Genomic DNA, 23,136 nt, shown 5'->3' on the forward strand with positions numbered 1-23,136 from the left:
CATGTGATTCTTTTGCTGCCATGATTATGTAACATGTACAAATTTTAGGTTACATATATTAGGTTTACGGTATCTTGACCACCTGAACAGGACCATCTGAACAGGAAAGGCCGGATCCCCTTCCTGATTCTAATTGAATACAAAACACATTGTGTATGTTGTGTAGACACAAACATTTGTAGAAAAGTTACAGAAATCCACACAAGATCTGAATAGAACCAACTAAACCATGTAACTGAATGTATGTACTGGTAGAAGTCCAATTCTGTCAGAACTTGAAAAGAGTTCACACTTAAAATAGCTAATGCATGTACTGCTGTTACCTTTAATAGTGATAATCCTAATCTGTATATACGTATACATGTATGTAATATATTATTTAGAGGTGAATAAAATGTTTGAGCACACCGTACTGTGGAAGGAAGGAAGGATGGTCACTTGTACTGATAGATCGGGTAAGGTATCATTATGATGATACTAATCTAATGGGTTATATTATTGTTACATTATATTATATTACAGTTATATTATTATATTACAGTTGGAACAGCTTGCCTTTTACTTGGTGGAAAGACAGAAACAAGGAGCTTCCTACAGCAGACATAGAGCTCAAACAGAGAAGCATGTTGTTGTATGTGCCACTGTGATACAAGCAGACATCATCATGGATTTCCTCAATGAATTCTACGCCCATCCTCATCTCCAGGTAGAAACCAGTTTACGTCAGTATTCCGAGATTTAAGCAAAACACACATGTACTTTCTCTATACAAAAGCACACTGAAACGAATTTATGCTAATTATAATCATGATAACTCGCCTGTATTTATTTTCAGTGATGAGTTATCAATCTAGAATGTTCCTTAGCCTTTTTTTGCACTGTATGCAACAGTTTGTATGATGAATTTTCCTACCACCAACAATTATAGTTTATAGATCAAAGTTGTGATAGTGCCCTCAACACCAGCTCTGTGCTTTGGACTGTCAAGTTAACGTCAATCTGTTCCATTATAGTGCCTGTACTTTTATTTTATTTACTGAATGGTAACATTTCTTTGTAATTGTTTTTTATATTACAGGATTTTTTTGTGGTATTATTGTCACCAGTCGAGTTGGACAACACAATGAGGCTGTTGTTACAGATTCCTATTTGGTCTCAAAGAGTGATTTATGTTCAAGGATCTGCACTCCGAGATCAGGATTTACAGAGGGTCAGGTACTAATATCTAATAGGTCAGATCAAAGTTATGATTAAAGTGGCCATTATGGATGAGGATTAGGTATTTATTTTGGATTTAAATATTTTTATCATGGCTTCCTATTTGCAAAATCAATATGAAATAACATGCCAAGTCCTTGTTTGTGTAAATCTCAGTACATTGTACATTGCAAAAAATTAATAAATGTATAAAATGTTTGTTATTGTACACACAATATCAAACTTTTTTTTTTTTTTTTTTTACACATTTTTAGCCTTTTGCAATGTATTGAGTTACAAACACAGAGTTTGTCAATATTGTTTCACATTGATTTTTCAAGTAGGAAACCATGATAAAATTGTTTTTAAAATGAAAGCCAAAATAAATACCCAATCCTCATCCATATGGCCACTTTAATATCATTTTAATACAGGTACTTTAATATAATACATGTGCCATTTATATGTGTTTCCTAGCAAATGACTCTGAGTGATACAGTATATCAGAGAGCTAATTCCTGAAAAAGGTAGTATGGTTTTTAGAGTATTAGTACTGAATTCCCAAACATTACTTTTTGACAATGCATGACCAAAGGACATTCTTGTAATCTGTAAATTGAGGCTGTCTTCCTGTAAAACTAGTTCTCAATATAAATATGGTACTTATCTTATATGGAAGAACCATTGTTAACCATTTGCAAGAATGGTTCTTAAAAATAAATTATACCATACACAATCCAGCTTCAACAAAAATATGGATATATTACACCTTAGTATTAATGTATATGCCCTAAAAAAAACATGTTTACTTTACCCATAGATTCTTAAATACTTTGCAGGGTGTATGATATTACGATTTATTAGTTGTTATATCTAACACAATAGTTTCAAAACAATGCATCAGTTACATCTAGTACAGTTTTAAATGGTTATATATGAGCAACTTACCTGATGTATTGTTCCTTCGATGCTAAATAGATGTAAATTAGGGATATGAATATCTCCAACTTGTACAAAAATAGCTTTATTGTGAATTGTACTATTATATGGATATCTTAATCAATCAATCTGAATCAATACTGAAATTTTTAGAAATGTAGAAAATGAAATTAAAATTATATACTCTGGTCGTTCATCACAACAATGCGCATCTATGTCATGACAAAGCATGTCCTACGTCACTGGTTCAGCTGTGTTCGAAATATGAATCAAAATGTTCAAAATTGCTCAATGTTTCTATGATATTTACTGGTGCTGGTATGATTTTATCCTCCAATATTTTTCTTCATTCAGTCAAAAATACTGAACTAAGGGTGTCACTATGAGTCACTAGACAAGTTGTAACAAAGACCCCTTAGGTCACTTATATTTTGGCTGAACAAAGAAAAATATTGGGAATAATATCTATGTATAAAATAGTGATGTGACATGTATTTGATATGTAATATTGCTTCATATTATGTATATAGTGTTTTTGATATTCCAAAAATGTCATAATATTGCTGCATACTACAGGTATGGCAGTGTTTCTTTGCAGATTACAAAATGTTGTTTTCTTGAAGAGCTATTTAGAGTGTCATGATCATTTGCTTTTCTCACAGAATGGATGATGCTGAAGCCTGTTTTATCTTGTCTCCAAGAAATGTTATGGATAGGTATGAGGCTGTAAGTATCACACATTTTTGTAAAATATTTAGTCTAAGCGCATCCATTCTGTATAATAATAGACTTTCTTATTTCACCAGCAAAGCTAAACATTTACAATCCAGAAGTTCTTGTTTTGTTTGATCACTGAGCTTGAATCTTCCTGTAACTTATCTTTCAAATATTTTATGTATTAACAAACACGTCTGTCATTCTTATCTCTGCTCAGTTTGATCTTGATAAATGGTACTCGGGCCTTTTGGTGTTTGCAAAATATATTATGCATGATGGACAAAAGAAAATTTCTGAATCAGATGTCATTTCTAGATGGTTGTAAAGTGTTATCAGTCTGTGCTTCCTCAGATATATGTCAGATCAGATAAATTATTGCTGCAGTAGGCAAGATAGGCAATATTTAATGTTTTCAAACTATGCATAAAAGAAAGAAAATGGTCAATCTTACTGTTAATGCGATTGTTCCTGTGATTTCTGGTGATATGAAAGGTGCTACTAGATATTTTTTCTAGTACTCAACAAAAGGTTCAATACATCATTACATAAACACAACCACGAAAGTTTCCATCGGTATTTCAATTTGAAAAATAAAAACATCAAGTAAATTTTCTTATTGAATCAAATGGTTACAAGGTATAGATTTGGTAATTATAAATATTTTCCTAATTTTTTTTTTCAATTTTTTGTTTACTTTTGTAATACTTTAAGCATACAATATAAAATACACACAGCATGAAGTAGTTTTTTCAAAGGCTTCTACATTTTTTCGGGATCATTGCCCATTCATTATCATTAGCATGGCTACAAAAATCATGGTATTTTTTATTTAGATGCTGCATTTTATGTCACAGATAATTTCATTCGGGAATTTATGGTGGGGGAGGGGAGGGGGTTGCTGGTTGTGAGGTGAAGTACCAAAGTTAATCAGTCTCATGGAGTTTTCATGTAAGAGCAAGGCAGTGGTGAAAGCTAACGATCCTGTCCAGATGCTAGTTTACCTTCCATGTGAATGTATTAAACTTTGATATCAAGATTACCTTTGATATTCTAGTGAAGCTTTCACGAATGGCTATGGTTTTTAATAGGTAGGGAATTTTTCCAATCTTCCAGGCCAATGTTGGTAATAACGTATCTGATGATGACAAACGAAAAAACAAAGGCGGCAGTAAAAATGAATCAAGGAAACATGATTCATTACGGAGTGAATATGTAGGATACTCTATGTCCATTTTTCGATGTTTTTATTCTATTTTGGCATATAAGAAAAATGGTTTTAGTGGCTTAGTTTATTTTATTTATTGGGTTTGAGTATCTCAAGTACTATGCATGGAAATTTTAGAGATTTAATTTTTTTTTTTTGGTTAAATTTGTGCTCCTAAAGGCCTGTGGTACCATCCGCACATTCCCTTTTTCCTTGAAACATGTCAGGGAAACCACACAAAGAATATTGGTTCTGATTATAACCATGTTAATCCCTGCCTTCTATTGCTGCACTTTTGCAATATCACACTTGTACTCCTGCAATGGGAGGCTACTAAGCACCAACCTATATCCATTGACATTTTGACAATTAAGTGAATGCATGGCCGAGTTGGATGGTTTAGGTAGTTGTTACTCACCACCTTTTTTAACATTCAAACTGGAAACAAGTGTACATATTCATAGTTCATATCAAGTGAAATCAATCTATTCTTAAGCATATTGTAACACTGAAATGCCATCAAGCCACCGTGTAGGCAGCATCATTGCATAATGAAACTGAGCTCATTTCTGAAAAATTTCCGAATTTGTTTGGACGAATAAAAATTATTATTATTATTTTCGTCAACAATCTGTCATGACTGTGAATGAGTAGTTGATGAAACTTTAAGTACAGGGCATGGCTATAAACCCCCTTACTCTTTGGTTTTCATATTCTTTAATAGTGTTCATATTATTTGTTTGCCCAGCTTTATTCCTTCATAAATGTAACTGGCTTCATTTAATGCCCAGGCATGCATTGTTTCCCTTCCATGTTATTTTTAGATATTTTAACAATCATTTGGCTTTACCGTATGGGAGAACATTTAGCTATCATCTCTGTGGTCAAACATTTTCAGTACAAAACATCTTATTTCAAAAATATGTGGCACCTTTAAATCATCATCATAAGTTTGACATACTGTATATATTTACATATTAACTCGTTATCATGTTTGCTAAATTTTAATGTTAATTATTTGTTAATTGGTAGATGTAAAATGCAAATGTCCCTATTATTGTCAAGTCAAATTGGTCTTGTCAAGAGTGTTCCCGTGTGTTTTCCATCATCATATTCATATACAATTATGGCCAGAAAATTTGAATAAGTTATTCCTATACGAGTTATGAATATTTTTTTAATGAACCAGTCAATAAGCCACAGTCACCCACATCATTTTAAAATAATATTTATATATTATTTTTCAACCTCATTTCTCTCAGAAGGAATTACAGATTCCAAACCAAATTCAAAGTGGAATAATTTTGTCATTTAAAAAAAATACAATTGTACTAAATGCCAAGCTATACTTTCTGTCAAATTGTAAACTTTATAATTTTTTTTAATGGCAAATTGAGTTCAGAACAGTTTTGTGTACAATTAAGTTTGAATGGACAGTTTGTATTCATATGTGTGGTTTGTTGAACAGTGGTGGTCCCACAGACCTTTTAGGTTTGGTGGTTTTTTGTCTCTCTGTGTCAGATACTGCATGAAGTTGTCTTCAACCTTTCTGATATTCATATCGTTGCGATACCTGCTTGCTAGTTGTTATGTGCTATCCATGGTACGGTGTGTAGTTCATCCCTGTCATGCAATGTATGGAAATGTAGTACACGTACTCCAATGGATTTCAATAATGCTGGTCATTTTTGGTATTCTTTTTATAAAGAACTCCATTGACAATAAAACACAGTAAATTACAAAGTCATATTGGGGTGTTGAATTTGTTTCCCTTGTGCAAGTATACAATTCTGACAAGATTTCTTTGAGATTTCAACTGTGGATCCAAGGACATCATCTCTTTGTATGAAGTGAATTCGCGGTAGATATAGTCTGGGCGGGAAGATTATAGATAGCAAAACATTCACTGTCTTATGGTAATCATTATAACATATGGAATTACAAACACAAGAATGGACCAAGCAAATTGAAGTTGTAAACTGAGAGACTTAGGTTCTGACAAGCTTGAGGCTTTCTTATGCTTAAATTGATATTCATGTGTTCCTAATTTTGTTTTTTTCTTCATGATTTCATACAATTTTGGAAATGTTGACATTAGCAAATAGTGCTAGAATTATGATTTTCTTTGTGACAACAGTCAAAATCCACACTCATCATAATAAAATCATGATTTGTTTATATATTAAATGATAGTCCTAAAATTATCACAAAGTTCATTAAAATTGAGAGATTCCCTATGAACTCTAATTTTGATGTGTATTATGCAGTGAAAACAAATTATCACCAATTAAACATATTCTGGAGTAAAAATGTTAAATTTGCTAAATAGGCAGGAAAATAATATGAAATCTTGGTATCTAATCCCAAATCTGCATGCAGCAGTTCACTGGCATAAGAATTTGCCAACTGAAACAAATGTTTTTAAATTAAAACGTCATTAGGTGGAGAACTTTATAAAAAATATCACTTCCATGAGGGTCCAATGCTTGGCACAACTTAAGTCTTTCAAACTGTTCAGTTGCATTCTTCCTACCTTCTTCCTGCCCAAGTTGTTTGAAGGCCATCCCAAATCAAGATATTGAATTAGCAATCCCATATATGTCATCAGTTATTAAAGAACAAAGCATATGATAACAGGGTCTGTCACCATTTGCCTTTTGAAGATACTGGCTTGTGTTGAGATTAATTTGAAAGGAATGATGTATTTGCCTTTTATTTTATCAATTGTTTACTTTATATTTTTTATTATTTCTTTGTTTTTATTGTTTGGCTGAACATTAACATACAAATTTTGCCAACACTTTTCCATTCTGTCTAAGTATAGAGAGCCATTTTTTGACACCTCAAACATAGAAAAATTCACCTGATAACTAACCACTTACAAAACTAATATGCTAAACCCAACAAATACTCACTGTAAACACTTTTACAAAGCTTCTCCTTCTATTAAGTCATCTTTCAGGCAACTTGGGCGCAATAGTTGTGTCTGCTTCTTTCGCTTCTAGAAATAAAGGTTTAGATTAAATGTGTACTAATACTCAATAACATTAAACACATGAAGAGTAATACAGATGAGATGGTATTCTTGGTGACTCAAGATATCTTCCACTTTAAATAATATACATGTACTTTGAAATATGATTGAGTGGCAAAATTTTGATTTAAAAATCATACAAATTATCTTGTTTGAGAAAATATTGGAAATGCTAAATATTTCATTCTTTCAAGTGTAGTGAACACTTGTGTCCTTGTCAGTTGCATACTATTCCATTGCTGAATGAATCTTCATCAATTCAATGTTTTATGATGTACATGTTGACAAAAATATGCAGTCGTCATAAAACCAGAAATAATGCCAGTCTCATCTATATTGCATCTTCAGATTCGTACATAAAACTAGCGTAAATACTCTTGGTTGGTAATTTTGTTTTCTGTCATGTAAAATCATAACAATTATATTCTAGTTGAAGATCAACTCAACTAACTGATCTAACACTGTCTGTTGCCTTCTAAACACCTGTATATCTTTTCAGCTCCCACCATCTTACATGAAACTCTGACACTTCTACTAATCTGTCTAAAAGCTCATAATGACATTTTCATTCTCTTAGCTCCAGAGACTAATAAATAAGTATAATCTTGTAATAAATAAACTTTGGGATTGCTGATAGTTATTGTGGTTATAATTTAATTTCACCTCATCGTCAGTGCAGTTCGTTGTTCATTTTGACCCTATCAATTATGAAGATTTCAATGTGTAGTCCAGTTTTATCCAGCGTGCATTGTGGCAATGATAGCCGTTTTACAGAATTTCTCTTTGGATTTATAGTAAAGTTAAATGTATAGATATGTATAGTGTTCATGAGAGAAAGAAAGTATAATTCTCCTATACATGATTTGAATTAGCTTAAATGTAATACTTACCCCCCCCCCCCCCACACCACATACCCTACCACAGCTGATAGCAGTTTGATGAGTTGATATTAATACAACTAAAAGTATCTGTCTTTCCTTTATATCTGCTGGCTGATCCTATAACACTTACAATAATATGATAGACTAGTTTTATAAGTTTGAAAAGATAACTACTGCATATACTGAAGATCCTATTAACTCTGTACATCTATTTCAAGTGAAGGAACAATGGTAAGACCTAAAATAGAGGCTCAAATTCAGATACACCCCAGTACAACCAGTACCTACAGAGTGTAATGTAATGTCAAATGGTTAAATATGAATGTAACATATGGTTAAGTTGCAGAGATACATTTAACTAACCAACTGCAAAGCGATGTGTGGATGATAATAGTGAATTAAAGTAATAGAAATAACAATCTGCTAATTACATGTATAATTCATCAGGAAATATCAATAATTTGATTAATTTACTGGTTTTATATTAATTAATGAGTGCCTCAACTAGTCACAGTTAATAGGCAAGAATGGAGAAGAGAGGACTGGCTGTACAAAATATACTACACATTTGTTATTAAAGCTATGGTTTATAATATTCAAATGGAGTAGGAATAGGGTTAGACCCTCCAGTATATACAAAATGTATAGAATAAAATTACCTTTTTGGAGTCTGGTTGTAAGACAGAACATTTAAATTTTGTCCAAGTGTCCTGGATGTCGCCGGCATAATGGCGCTTAGCCATATGGTCATTATGTTGAAGATGTTTGAGAGATTCTGACGAATGTTACATGCAAGTCTTCAAAAAGGGTCACTTTATTCTTGATAATTATACTTAATTAAATCCAGTTTTAATATATATGCTGATATAATTTGTGTAATTATATTTAATTCAAAATAGAGCAAGTCCCATCTAGGAATGATTAAAAATCACAAAATGAAATATAGAAATATTAATGAAAATATATCACAAATAAATACTAAATCATTGTTTTCAGGTATTAAATGTGATTTGTATGGACAGACATACTGTTCATTATACATAGACAGTGCTATACACCAGTCCCATGCAAAGAATTTAAAAAGTCTCTGGGGCTAGTTCAGGATTCATACGTCCATTGCCATCAACATCTGTCATCTTATTCTGATCCATACACATCATATTCTGTCGACATTTACCCTTTTTTTGGAGTACAAGTAATAGATTGACCCTAGGTCTATGTTATCTTGTGTGCATTTTACAGGATCAACAAACTATTTTGAGAACGTGGGCTGTGAAAGATTTTGCACCGGCAGTCAAATTATTCGTACAGATTTTGAGACCAGAAAGTCAATTCCATGTCAAATTTGCAGGTAATGTCTGGCGTCTTCATTTAACGTTAAAGAAATCTCATTTAAAAATAGTCAAATCTCTCAAGACTTTGGTATGATATGAAGAGTACCTATTCCTAATTATGATAATATTAAAGAAAATTTTTGGAGTTCATCATCTTGTTTTAAGGAAACTGATAGTCTTGTATATCCCAGTAGAATTTACAATGTATTCCTCAGCCATATTGGATTCTAAAATAGGTTATTTTTAATATCATTTTGTTCTGTTTAAACATTTGCATGAGAACCCATATTTGTTTTTCCTGATTCTAACTGAGAATGGGTTACAGTTCTTTTTGACAATTTAGATAACAGGAGGAGTTTAACACATTTCTGAGGCACAGTTCTATGGTAATATCTACTCTTGCTGCAAGACCCCTCGGGCTATTCTGTTCACTGTAAAGGCAACCGAAGGTTGTTAGTGAGGATGATAGCTATTAGAGCTATAGCTAGATATAGCTGTTCCACCCACATATCTATCAGAAAAAAGCCCGAGGTCTAGCAGCTAGACTAGGTAATATCAAAATCAAGAAGAAGAACTCTTCAATTCATAGTCTCAGTTTGCAGAGAGGCAACTCCTTATTATATGATGTACGCACATGACATACTTCAAATAGAGAACCTCTAGGACAGATTACAGTGTTTACGTGTTTACACTATCTTGAGTACAGGGTGCTACAAAACCAAGGCACTGCTATCATGCACTTGTGTTCACATAATCTACAACATGCAATGACAATCATTTTAATTTGTGTCTGTTTTTTATAGCTTAGTGAAAACTTGCTTTAATTCCCAGATAGTAATTTTTTGTCAGCTTTTAAACTAATTCAATATTTCTTCTGCTTTGACAGACCATGTGGTATGTGAAGACGAATTCAAGTATGCCCTACTTGCCAATAATTGTTTAACTCCAGGCACATCAACATTTGTTACTTTGCTTATACATACGCTGAGAGGACAGTAAGTAATCCCAGACACAGCAACGTTTCTTATTTTGCTTTGAGGACAGCGAGTTGTTTTATTTAATCATTTATTTTTATTTTAGTTATGGTTATTTTATCTTTTAAAACAGTTTCAGATTTGAGAAGGTGAAGGGAAATATTGAGTAAAGTTTGATATGTTCAATAGTAAAGTTGATAATTTGACTGTTAAATTAACAACATCATGACTATTATCACAGAAGCTTCAACTCACCGAGTTAACAAATTTTTGAAAATGAATACCAAATTTTTTGCTTATGTCTCATGAGCATTGTCAGGCACCACCTACTATCTTTGTTAGTTTTTTGTTAATGTTAAATGTTTCATCTAAGGTCGCCATGATTTATACATAGAACATATTACTCAGTCACGACTATTCTCCTTTTTGCAGTGAGGGCAGTGACTCTGACTCCCAGTGGATGCGTATGTATGGACGATCTTCAGGCAGTGAGGTCTATCACATAATACTTGGTGATAGTAAATTCTTTGGAGAATTTGAAAATAAAAGTTTTACATATGCCTCCTTTCATGCACATAAAAAGTAAGTAGAAATTGCAAATAACCAAAGTTGTATAGATTATATATTCAATGCACAAGCCAAGTTCTTTTTTAAACAGAAAATATGGAGTATATACCCTGGTCGTTCTGCATGTACGACATGACAACCCATGTCTACATCACTGGTTCTGCAGTGCTCAAAATATGAGCATGATGAGGCAAGATGTTCCAAATCCATTATTTTCCAGAGTTTTTATTATGCTTGAGGTGATATAATGATAGTATTCCCCAAATATTTGTTTTCATCCAGCCGGAAAATGCTCGTGATCTGAAGGTTTGCCACTATAGGTGACCGATAGTGACAAAGCTCCTTCAGGTACTCGTATTTTCCTTGGCTGAGCAAAGAAATATATTGGGGAATAACATCTCAATAGTCAAGCTACATAGCTAGTAATTACTGAAAGTTACATAAAATAGAATCTTGTACATGTACAATGTACAAGTACCGCAAAATCAATCTTTCTACAAGCAATGTTAAGAACTCAGTCATATTTTGATAGAGTGCAAAATTTTTAATTAAAGGTCAAAATTGTCCACATATAACATGATTTCCAAATAAAATCCTAGTCCCTGACTTTGTATCTTAATAGATACTGTATCTCTTTTATATGCTGTGAATGCGTGACTATCCAAAGTTAATTCTAATTCACCAGTTATGAATGTGGCTATACATATGTTAAGTTCATAGAAATTATTACATTACAGTTGGAAGTGTGGCACTGTATGTTTGGGTATTAGATATTGTTTGTTTTGACCAAGTACAGCCAGATTAGCAAGAGGTTTATAACTCAAGGTAATATGCTGTTAACAGAGAAAGTAGTATAGACTGTAATGATTTGGAATAGTTAGGCCACTAGACATGTGTTGTTCAGGTCCAACTTATAGACTTGAAGTAGATGAGTACTACAGCGCAATAGCCTGCTTTGAAAATTCTCCATTTCACAGTGTTCCACAGAGAATATTAGTGACATTTTCAGCCAGTCAAAAAACTGTCAGACACTCAAGGAGTTGAATTGATTGCTTCTTGTATTGCTATGTGATGAAATTCTCAGTCTTCCTCATTTGGGGCACCTTCTTGTGACAGCATTTTATAAAAAGGCTGAAAAGATGGGCACCCTGGATATGGTGTATTAAAAAAAAATAAAAATATTTTTGCAGGTTCGGTGTTGCGTTAGTTGGTGTCATGAAAGATGAAGAGGATGCTGAAATACAACTAAACCCTGGACCAAAACATATCATGCGGCCTTCAGACACATGCTATTACTTCAACATTACAAAAGAGGAAAACTCGGCATTCATATTTGCTGACCCGGATCAAGAAAAAGAAAGGGAATATAAGAGAAAAGATAGCAAATCATCCTTGAACAATGAACCCAGCACTTCTAAAATACATAGTATCATAGCCAGTGTGGGTAAGTTGGTAAATGTTTGTGAAGAACATACTATGAAATGTTGTGAAGTGGTATGTGTGCGTATATTTGCATAAAATAACATGTTTGTATATGTTCATTTACATGTGAATTAATCAGATTGTGTGTGTTTGGGCAAAATGTGTGATTGTTTACTTGTACAATATTAACTCAATTGTGTTTGTTTATTTGTTGAAATTCATGTTCATTTTATCGTGTGCTGTTTTTGTGATATATATGTGGATTTCTAACTTATTCTATTTTTGCAGATTGAGACAAAGAACATATTAACTAGACATCTCTGAGCGATTATTTTCAATGATTATTAATTGATTCTTGCATATTTACTGGAACAGCCAACTCAGTAATTTTGGGTCCAAAAATATTTGAAAATATATACACAAACAAAACTCTTAGACTACCTTTTCTCTCAAAAAGGGTAAAGATGATGTTGAACACGTAATTTTGTATTTTGTGTATAAAAAGGATCTTATGTTTGTGGTAATTGTTACTTTTCCTCCAGTGTTTCTATTTAAATGGTACCTTGTACATGTTAATGTTATTGGTCAAATCCAGCCTTTGTATCACCCAAGTTTTATAGGAATATCACAGTTATGTGGTACTGTCCTCTTTGCATTCATGAATATTCATATTAAAAATATTTTGAATATTGTTACATATTTGTGCTAATTACGCATAAATATTCCTTTTGTGATTATGTAATAAGTTTTGGGACCATTGCGAGATATGTTGTGTCCTTTAATGATTACAAAATTTTGTGTAATTTCATTTGTAAAAATGCAGTTTACAATTACATTCTAAGGTAATATAAGAAGGTAGTAGAGGTGAATAACACTAGAAAAAACAAAATGGCCGCCAATTTGAATTTAGTTGGCATGTCTAGATAGATTAGAGTTAGATTACAAGTCAAGCACTCTTTGCATGTGGAACCATGTCAACATCAACATCTAAATCCAGGAATTCCTCCTCAGATTGTAATATTCCTCATGGTAAATGGTATGTCTCTCATTATAAGCATGGATCTTAATACTGCACGCCTAAATTTTGACCTGCCATGTCAAATATTAACCAGAAAGTGAAATTCTACCATCTTGTCCTGTTAATGTAGTTTTGCTTGATACTCAGACAACTAAAAACTCATCACACTTGAACTTTGACCTGATGACTGTCTAGAAATTGAATCTCTTTCCTGTAAATGTATCTGTTTTGCTTGCACCTCAAAATCAGGCACTCTAGCCATTGAATATTACCACCATGGGGCAACTAGACAGCATGGGGTTCCAACAGATAGCCGTACTGATCTACTAGTATCTCATCAAACCCAAGGTCAAGGTAACTTGTTCTCTCTGATGGTTTGCACTACTCACTCTCTGTGATTGGCCATCTACATTTTCACATCAATAGATGAATATATTTCTCTACATCAACTGCACAGATTGACAGGAGATTTTTTCAGCATGGGTTGCTTTGGTTTTTTCATTCAGAGAAAAATGGGCTGAAGGATTTATAGAGCAATTAACACATTTTCTCACAAAATAGTTTTTTGGCACATGATCATAGTTTCATCACCTAATTACAACATTCGTTGTATAATGGAAAGTATGAATTTTAGTACCAAAACTTAAAGTTAACAAATATATGACATTGAAATTATCCAGTATCACTTAATGCCATTCCGCTATAACTATCAAATTTATATATTTTGAAATGTCTAGCAGTCAAATAATAAAAAACAAAAATGATCAGTAAAAAGGGATGAATAAACAGAAAATATCTCAGACTCAAACATTCATAGGTTTATACATAGATCCTACAAATGTGTGTTGATTTCATACCAAACAAAATACAAACAACCAACTGAAAAGTTCCTATTTGATAGAGAAGGTATATGAATACAATATTTATGGTGATTACAATCCCTGTACGATCATCTCAGGAGATGAAAAAACCATGCAAACCACAAATTCAAGCTGAAAATGTACAAATGACAATAGTTCAATACCGTCCATCATCTTATACAAATACTCAGTTTTCAGGTCACTTGTTTACATGATATCAAATGCTATTTTGCATGGGTTGAATAGCAAGTATATGCTAGTATTAGCATATGAGAATGTTTGATTATTTAAGTTACAATAGTGTGGACTGAATGTGCAGTTGAAATGACAACTTGTATGGCTTTACTTGCAAAATTCTGACATACATGTTTTAGAGAATATAAAATGGCTATTGGTCTTCCTTAATCTTTATACGAATTAAGTTTAACTTCCTCACAAGCCTAAATAGCCGAGTTACCAACATGGAAACCTTATCTGGGTTAATAATCTCTGTCAGAAACATAAAATAAAACATATTAGTTCCTGATTCATTGAAAATTCTTGTACAAGGTGATCTTGTCAGTGAATGACAACGAAGTATTAGATAGCATTAAGCCATACAAGTTTTCATATAATGAAAGTTCTAGTAAAGATGAATTAGGTTTGAAAATGCATGAAATAAGTACATTTGTAGCTATAACAGTGTTTTTGCTAAGGGCGGTAAGTAGGTAAAATGATGTACCGGGGTTCCCATGTCATTTTAACAAACAAAATTACCATAGACTCTATGGGGAAACAGTGCGATCTTTACCCCTTTCTCCCTTTTTGTTGGGGTTCCCCAACCTTAGCAAAAACACTGTATAAGGGACAAACTCTGATCACACATTCTTTTTCTCTTCTCTTCTGTCATCTTTCAGTGTGTGTCACAGTTTTTTTTCTAATTCCTACTCTTGCTTTCTGTTATCTAGCGCCTCTGTCACCAAACTATCTGCTCACTTGAATCTCTTGCTTAACAATATTGCACTTCTATTGCAGTTGACCTTCTTTTTTTCTCACTTTTTGTATCTTTCTACTTCTAGATGTCATATAATTGTTCATCTTCAATACCTCTATTGTGAACACGTTGCATGCACTTGGTGTTACAGTACTAGTTAGAAATTTGCCGAAATTCTCGATACCTGTAATAGCATTTTATCTTTGCGAGAAGGTCAAAATAGAACAAAAAGGTTGACTTATTCTCATAATCACCTATAGTTATGCATGTGTAGTGCATTTAAGTAGAAATCGTTGCGTCAACCAAGAAATCAAACTGTTATTTTTATGAATCATCTAGCTGGTAAAATACTATTTCAGGTATGAGAATTGTACTTTACAGCAGCTTTTGTATTGTACAATTAATCTCATTGTATTTATTGATAAATATGACTCACAAAATCAACTTGTCAGCTGTTCAAAACAAGTTCATAAAGTATTAAAATTAAGAAACTTATGAAGTTTGCGTTGTAAGTTTCTTTAAGTCATTACATTCATTAATCTCTCTATGTAATGTTAAAGAAAATATTTTCCATATTATTTGGAAAATTCTTGTTCCCTTTGATCAGCAATGTTCCTTTGTCACACCCTGTTGTTTTTATACTGTTCTATTATCAATTTTTATCATTTTTTTTTCAAATTTTATATTCAGTTATGATTTTCATGGTATTTCATCTTTTTTAACTTGATGCCGTTATTTATCGCTGTCATTGATTGTTCTTTTTGCTATCTTGGTTTGGTATGCATGTGTTTGATCTTGACTTGAAACCATCGGGTGACAATGCAAATCACTATGGAAACTATATATGGAAATTACTCAGACTTTCTGTTAACTATTGCTGTATCATTTTGATGGAAAGTGGCTTTTCTATACAATCATCCCTCCTTGCTTGACAGCAGATTCATCTAAAGAAAAAAAAACACTCACATATCAGTAAGTTAGTTTGAACTTTATATAAAATGTAAAATTACGCTATAAAGAACATATTTTTTGGCCAGCTGTTTTTCTTACTACCTGAAAAAATAATCTGATGTAAGTATTGGTGAATTATTTCCCAAAATCTAGTACCCATCGTAGGATGTATAGCTATAGGTAGGCGATATTATTAAAATTTCATTCTGCAAAGTGAAAAGCCTTAGACATGGATTTTGACATAATCTATCATTTCCTTCAAGCTGTTGATAGCCAAATGCAATTTTCTTTACAATGATTTAAAATAACAATGAAACAAACATGATTTCATCAAATGGAAATTCATCTGTTGTGATAGACCATAGTATCGAATTGACGAGAATGATCCAATGTTACAGTAATCTTTATAGCTATAACACTAATAAATATGAGAACTTAGGGATTGAAACCCAGGCCTTTAACTCTTTAGCATAACAGTATGTATAAAATACCAAATTAAATCCTTTCTGACATCCTGGTTTCAAATCTACATTTATAAATATTTTTTCTTTTTAATACACTTTTTCATCATGTCCACAAAGCACTATGGCTGTCACATAGATTTGATTTTTATATCATATATCATGATTATAAATGCCATAGTTTTTTACTCGCGCTACACATTTTGGTTTCCATGAGCATGTGAAGTTTTGGGGCATTATTCTTTTTTCCTTTTTTTTCAGGCAAATTCTCTTAATTATAGTCGATGAAAATTGAATACACCTTTTTTGACATGTTTTACACATGTAAAGATTTCAGAATACCAAAGTCCATAAATAAAAGGGTATCTGCCTTGCTTAAAATCAAAACTGAAAATAAATTTCTCTAAACCCCCCCCCCCCCTCCCACATGAGTATAAATTACATGAATGTACAAACTGTAAATTTCTTGCAGTTGTACATTCATGTCAATAATTTCCTACTAACCATATGATTTGTCATGTGTAAGATTTGAAAGTAAACTGTCTCTGATTGTCGGAGTGTGGCAATTTCTTCTATCAACAGGAGAGAACAAAAATATGTACTCACTTCCTCAACCAAATGTTCCGAGTCAAGAATCCAGGCCAAGATTATCATCCATTCCAGAAGAGAACGGCAAAGAGAGTGAGGAAAACTGTAATTGGATACTGGCTAAGGCAGAGAATAGTGAGAAGAATCAATTTAATGAATATTATCACATCCATTTGGTTGGAGTGGTTTTGCATTGTCACCTTTAGGTTTCTGTTTGGGTGTGGTGTTGGTGTTTAATTTTGTACACGCTATATGTCTGAATAGTTTGTCACATGGAGCCTTGAAATTCAGATGTTTCGTTTTTTTTATGCAAGGTTCAATGGCAATTGAGTTACAAGATAGAAGAACTAACACTCCTGATCCTGCCAGGGAAGCTTTAGTTGCCATGCCTTCCACAAGTAGTGGTCGAAATTTACTATCTCCACCGGCTGGGGAAGAAGGAGCTATTCCTGCCAGGAGACGACCAAGCATCCTGCCCGTCTTAGAAATGATGTCTTCTGATCCGGAAGATGAGGAAACCATAGATGGGATAACATTCCGTGCAGAAAAGGTAGTAACAGAAGGTGACGCTGATATAGAGGACATCAAAGTATGGGATACACAAAATGAACAAGAGTGAGTATTATGAATTGAAACAAACTTAAGAACAAAATATTTTTTCAACATAATACTGTGTGTCTAATTTACTCTGCCTATCATTCTAACATATCATTGTTATCACGAACCATGAACACTAATGTATTGTCTATCTGTTATACATGTAGGAGCAATATACATTATTATAACACATGGTTTTTATATAGCCTTCAGTGATTGGCTTAGATCATGTCACATGATCTAGACCCTTAGTAACCACAATTTGCATACAGCATGCACTACATGTATTTGTGTTTTATTTTCCCGAGGGCAATAGTAGCACAGAAGTCTTTGGAAATTTGTTGGAAAGAATATGTGCCTTAGCATATGATGTGTAGAAAATACTTATTGCTTTGCATTTAATTTGCCATATTAAAGTACGATATACGTCATATTATCATGCTGTTGTGTATATTAAATGGCTCTTGAGGTGACAGACATCAAATACTGCCCTCATAGGCAGGCAATATGTGTATAATATGATCATTTCAGGTGTGACATATATGATATATTTGTATCATTTCATAAGATAAATTTATTTGTTATGTGTTGTATTAAAATGATACTTCATATTCCTTCTTACAGCTGGGCAAAAGGCTACCCACCGACGGCTCCCTACATTGGTTATACACCCATGTTCTCACATATTCTTTCAAAAGACAGAAAACTATGCTGTCTTGAACTGGATCAGGTGAGAATATCTGTGATAATAATCTAAAAAGTCAACTTTTAGTTTTGCAGCAGTGTAATGATGATAATATTGCCCCATATTACAGTTTTCTTTTATGTCTCACTATATCCTAAAAGTGCTATGAAATTATTACCTTTCTGTGGCACAGCTGTTATATAGATGTATATTAAGACTAATACTCTTTTTAGCACAACTGAACTTTTAGGTTTAGTAGTGCTATAGGCATGGAATAGTGTCTGTCTATCTGTCTGTCTGTCTGTGTGTACAGTTGTGCTACAACACCATTGGCACTATTTTTTATTATAGAGTTGCCAGAAACCACCACCTTAAGTGGCTAAATCATACAACCCATACTGCCACTAAGTGCACAATATTACACCATACACAAAACAATATCTCTCCTACAAGGTACCCATTATACAACTGGGTATAAAACCAAAACACAAAATGTGTTTCAAATTTACATAAGGACGTAAACCAGTCTAAAAAGGAATGGGTTTTGGAGCAGTCATCGATATACAGATTTACAAGTGGATGACCGAAAAATGGCCATTGTGTCTCCTCTAAATACATGTTGTAATGACAGTGAAAATTACTTGTTATGACACTGAACACACATACATCACTCAGATTGAATTTGAACTTACATTGATCTGAAAGTAACTTAAATGACATACTTGATTTCAATGTTGTATTTTGCAGCCATGTTCACACTCCAGTAACCGATGTGCCAGAGATTACAATTGGCCAAACAATTGTATTATTGTAGTAGTAGAATCCATGGCACCAGGTTTATACAATTTTGTAGTTCCACTACGAGCTCATTGGAGACCAAAACATACATTAAAACCTATCGTTATCATGGCTGAAAGGAGGTAAGCAGAGCTTTTGAAGAACAGTCATTAAAACAGGCAGCATTTGCCAGAAGACTATATGCATGTATACCACCATTAGCTGTGTAGCATACACATTTATGGTCAAAGTTGACCATTTTGCAAGTTTAGAGTGTTGTTTTACTTGATAGATAACAAAACTTTACTGCTGAACACAGCATGATTGTTATAGGAGGTAAGTTCCAAAAGCTGACTCGGATGGGGATGTAAACAGAACTCTTTCTTCATTCATAATCTTGCTGTATTCAACAGTAACAAGTTGTTGTCTTGCAAGTAAAACAAAATCTCAACTTGCCAAATGACCAGTGTCGATCATAAAATGTATATGTTATGTACAGTCTTCTGGTAGACACTCCCTGTTTAAGCAGTATTTCTGATTACTTTTTACAATATGATGTGACCAAAAAAACCTTGATTTTTGAGAAAGGTCCAAATTCTCCAACTTGATAATCTTTCCCCTATTTATGTTCTAGCATTACAGTCCTTCTTGTAGAGCTAAAAAACTGAATTTATGGTTTATGTGAAATTCTATCTTTTGATCCTGTTATTTTCCCAGACTGAATATAAACCCACCTTGGTAGACTAAAATAGAGTAACAATCTGAAAAAGTCCATTTTTGTCTGACAGTGTCAAAAATTGACGAATATAAAATAAATTACAGAAATATTTTTAATACTACCTATGTAACAATTATTTATTAGCTACTCTTCTTGGAAATGGAAATGGAAATGTCAATCATATTATGAATTTATTGAAAATTTCTGCTCATAGAGTAAAAATATTTCTTGGAAGGGAATCCTAAAATGTATAAACTAATGAGTCTTTTGTATGTACAGATAATGAATAATAAGGATGAAAAAGTTCCATGCATTAACATGATAGGTTTTCAATCATTAACATGTAAACATTTCATGTTTTCATAATGATATTTATATATTCTTTCAGGCCGGATACATCGTTTTTGGAGTGCATAGCAGCTTTTCCATTAGTTTATTACATGATAGGCTCAGTAGAAAGGTATAAATTAAATTGTTAATTATTATAATAGTTATTATATATTATATACTTTCACTTTTCAAGTTATTAATTTGTGACGTAGACATTTCCTCAAAATAGAAACATTTGTCTTGTAAGTGATGAGTGCCTTCAAATAAATCATGAACATAATTAAATAATCTATTACACCTGCATGACGACTGACTCCCATGGGGCATTGCATGCTCCTTGTATGAGACAGTTTGTCTCTGTTTCTCCCAGCAATCGATCCTACGTAATGTAAGTGATATACCTCATGACTCTCCAGAACCCAAAGTTTTACAACAATACCTTTATTACGTGCTGTGCAGTTCCCTATCAAAAGATCTGTTCCAAGATTAGACATCTTCACAATCATATAAAATATCAAAATGTCATCAGTATATGCAATGTATGCCCAGAGATATGCAAGTATCTATTTTTATCTTCATTTAATACCAAAATTGTATATAAGTCCTAGAATTATCAGTCATGAAGTCATATCATGTGTTTTGTCAGATGAGAATTACTGGTGTAGAAAAAGACTTTTCCCATTACGCTAAGTAATAAATTTTTGTAGCGGTTTTGTAGACATGACACAAGATATGCTATCACAATGTCAATATAACTATCCATTAGTTACGTATACAAGATAAGTACCCTATCATCATTAGAATCTATTATGACATTTTCACTTTCGTATCTGTTGTCACTGCCATCTCATACTTCTTATATTTGATAGTTTGGATGAGTTATTGCGGGCTGGAATCCTGCAGGCTGACACAGTTGTAGTTGTCGACAAAGAGAGTAGTAAATTAGCTGAAGAAGATTACATGGCCGATGCATGCCAAGCAGTTGCTGTCCAAACAATGTTCAAGTAAGATTGTCCAAGAATGTCGTGACAAACTGTGTTCAGAATTTTACAAATGCATGCATGCAGCGGTATAGACATCTTTGCTATAGCCAATGTCTGCCAAGCAGTTACTGTTAAAACAATTTTCAAGTAAATTCTTGTCCAGATTTAATCAATATAAAGTGCTAAGAATGTTACAACAAACCATATGTTATTGTAGTAATTTTGCACAAGCAGATTTGAAAGTATTCTTCTTCACAACATATATCAGAAAAGTTGAAGCATTGTGTTTCATTCCTGCTACACAGCTTAAAATTGTAAAATTTGTGTAGACATTTGGATTAATGGCTTTTCAGACTAATATAAGAACTGACAGAAATATCAAAAACATCATGTTGCAATACTGTCAATGGAAAGTGCATAAACCCCAGTTTTGATTTTGATTCCAGACTGTTCCCCAGTACTAATATCATCACAGAGTTGACACATCCCTCCAACATGAGATTCATGCAGTTTAGGGCGAAGGACTACTATGCACTAAAACTTGCACAGAAACAGAAGGTAAGTACCTAAAGTTGTATATTCACCAAACGTTCTTTTCATCATTGCCAACTTGTAATTTATTAGGCTCTCATGAACATCGCATATGAGATTGGTTTCTCCTCCTTTTCACATGTTGATTAAAACAAGGATGTGAATGAAATTTGTGGTAACCAAAAGGCACTGAGTGATTGAATCTACCAAGTTTTACCAGAAATGTCAAGACAAATGACCTTGATGTCAGACAAACAAATCGTGTTGTCATCCTAAACCCTGATGTGTCATTAATGTAATGAATAATTAAGGTTAACGAATGTCTGAATAGGTGGAAGTATCATTTCCAATGCTTGCAAAGTGTGTTTTGCTGAACGACAGTCCCTTTTCTTTACAAACATTTTCCCAGGAACTGTTTCTAGACTTAATTTTGTAATAACCATAATTAATTTTATTCAACTTATTTCATAGGATGGAAGTTGAACTGAAAAAAACCCTCAAAAATTGAAATTTTTCTGACCATAATGTTAGAGAGCTTCTGTCTGTTGTCTGAATTTAGTGTTTAATAGTGTTGTTTTAAACCAGTCCTGCATTGTGTTTCTTATCATTATTTTGTTGCCCTTTCCCTTTCACTTCGTAAGCCTACTGGTGTAGTATTAACAGCATTTGAGGTTAGACAAATTTCCATGCCATGGTTGCTATAAACAGTCACTGTCTTATCATTTATATGCTATAATCTCCCTATCCATCCTCATCTGTTGTTTGGCTTGTGGTGATTTCCAGGTTTAAAAAAGTTGATAACTATTGCATATTTTTAAATGAATTTCTTGCTTTAAGATTTTGTTTTATTTCTACTCCATATCTATATTAAAAGGGGAATGTCAGTCCCAGAAATAAAGGTATTTTTCTAAACTATTAGGTTCTGGAGAGTCATTTCCTGATTTCATGGACATCACATGAATTTTGCTTGATTGCCAATAAACACCAAAGACAGACAGTCTTTTTCACCTCTAATTTTCTTTCACTGATGCACCGTTGCAACATGGGTCTACACAGTATACTAGTATATTCGTGACTCCTAAGTGCTTATTTCCTTCAGAGAAATAGTCATGAATATGCATTGTTCATCTACTGCATATTCATATCTGCTAAGACCCATCATGCAGTGGTGCAACTGAAAGAACAACAGAGGTGAAAAATGGTTTTCGTTTGGTGTTTCTTGGCAATCGGGCAAAATTTCTGAAATGTGAAATCATGAAATGTCACTCCCTCCATAGCTAATGAAAATACCGTCATTTCCTGGAGTGAAGTTCCCCATGAAAGCTTTGATAGCTGTAAGTTTTCACTATTTTTTCATCAAGTTTTACCCATTGAAGGAAAGACATTAAATTCATA

General features: G+C 33.0%; 1 protein-coding gene across 5 annotated transcripts in view; it reads left to right on the plus strand.

Moving 5' to 3' along the window:
• Positions 1 to 23,136, plus strand: part of LOC144441141 (potassium channel subfamily T member 2-like) — a 229,253-nt gene that overhangs the window by 189,568 nt on the left and 16,549 nt on the right. For 2 of the 5 annotated variants that reach the window (XM_078130675.1, XM_078130678.1), the window contains exons 10-24: positions 542 to 706; positions 1,079 to 1,215; positions 2,799 to 2,862; positions 9,215 to 9,323; positions 10,193 to 10,301; positions 10,713 to 10,862; positions 12,038 to 12,291; positions 17,115 to 17,255; positions 17,435 to 17,735; positions 18,342 to 18,447; positions 19,150 to 19,322; positions 20,286 to 20,357; positions 21,097 to 21,231; positions 21,657 to 21,768; positions 22,383 to 22,412. In XM_078130675.1, coding sequence (XP_077986801.1) covers positions 542 to 706; positions 1,079 to 1,215; positions 2,799 to 2,862; positions 9,215 to 9,323; positions 10,193 to 10,301; positions 10,713 to 10,862; positions 12,038 to 12,291; positions 17,115 to 17,255; positions 17,435 to 17,735; positions 18,342 to 18,447; positions 19,150 to 19,322; positions 20,286 to 20,357; positions 21,097 to 21,231; positions 21,657 to 21,768; positions 22,383 to 22,412 — 2,058 coding nt within the window. The remainder of the gene's footprint in view (positions 1 to 541; positions 707 to 1,078; positions 1,216 to 2,798; positions 2,863 to 9,214; positions 9,324 to 10,192; positions 10,302 to 10,712; positions 10,863 to 12,037; positions 12,292 to 17,114; positions 17,256 to 17,434; positions 17,736 to 18,341; positions 18,448 to 19,149; positions 19,323 to 20,285; positions 20,358 to 21,096; positions 21,232 to 21,656; positions 21,769 to 22,382; positions 22,413 to 23,136) is intronic. The other 3 variants (XM_078130677.1, XM_078130676.1, XM_078130679.1) reach the window with 3 other exon arrangements.

Source organism: Glandiceps talaboti, chromosome 10 (assembly GCF_964340395.1).
Source record: "Glandiceps talaboti chromosome 10, keGlaTala1.1, whole genome shotgun sequence".
In the NCBI taxonomy this organism is placed as follows: Eukaryota; Metazoa; Hemichordata; class Enteropneusta; family Spengelidae; genus Glandiceps; species Glandiceps talaboti.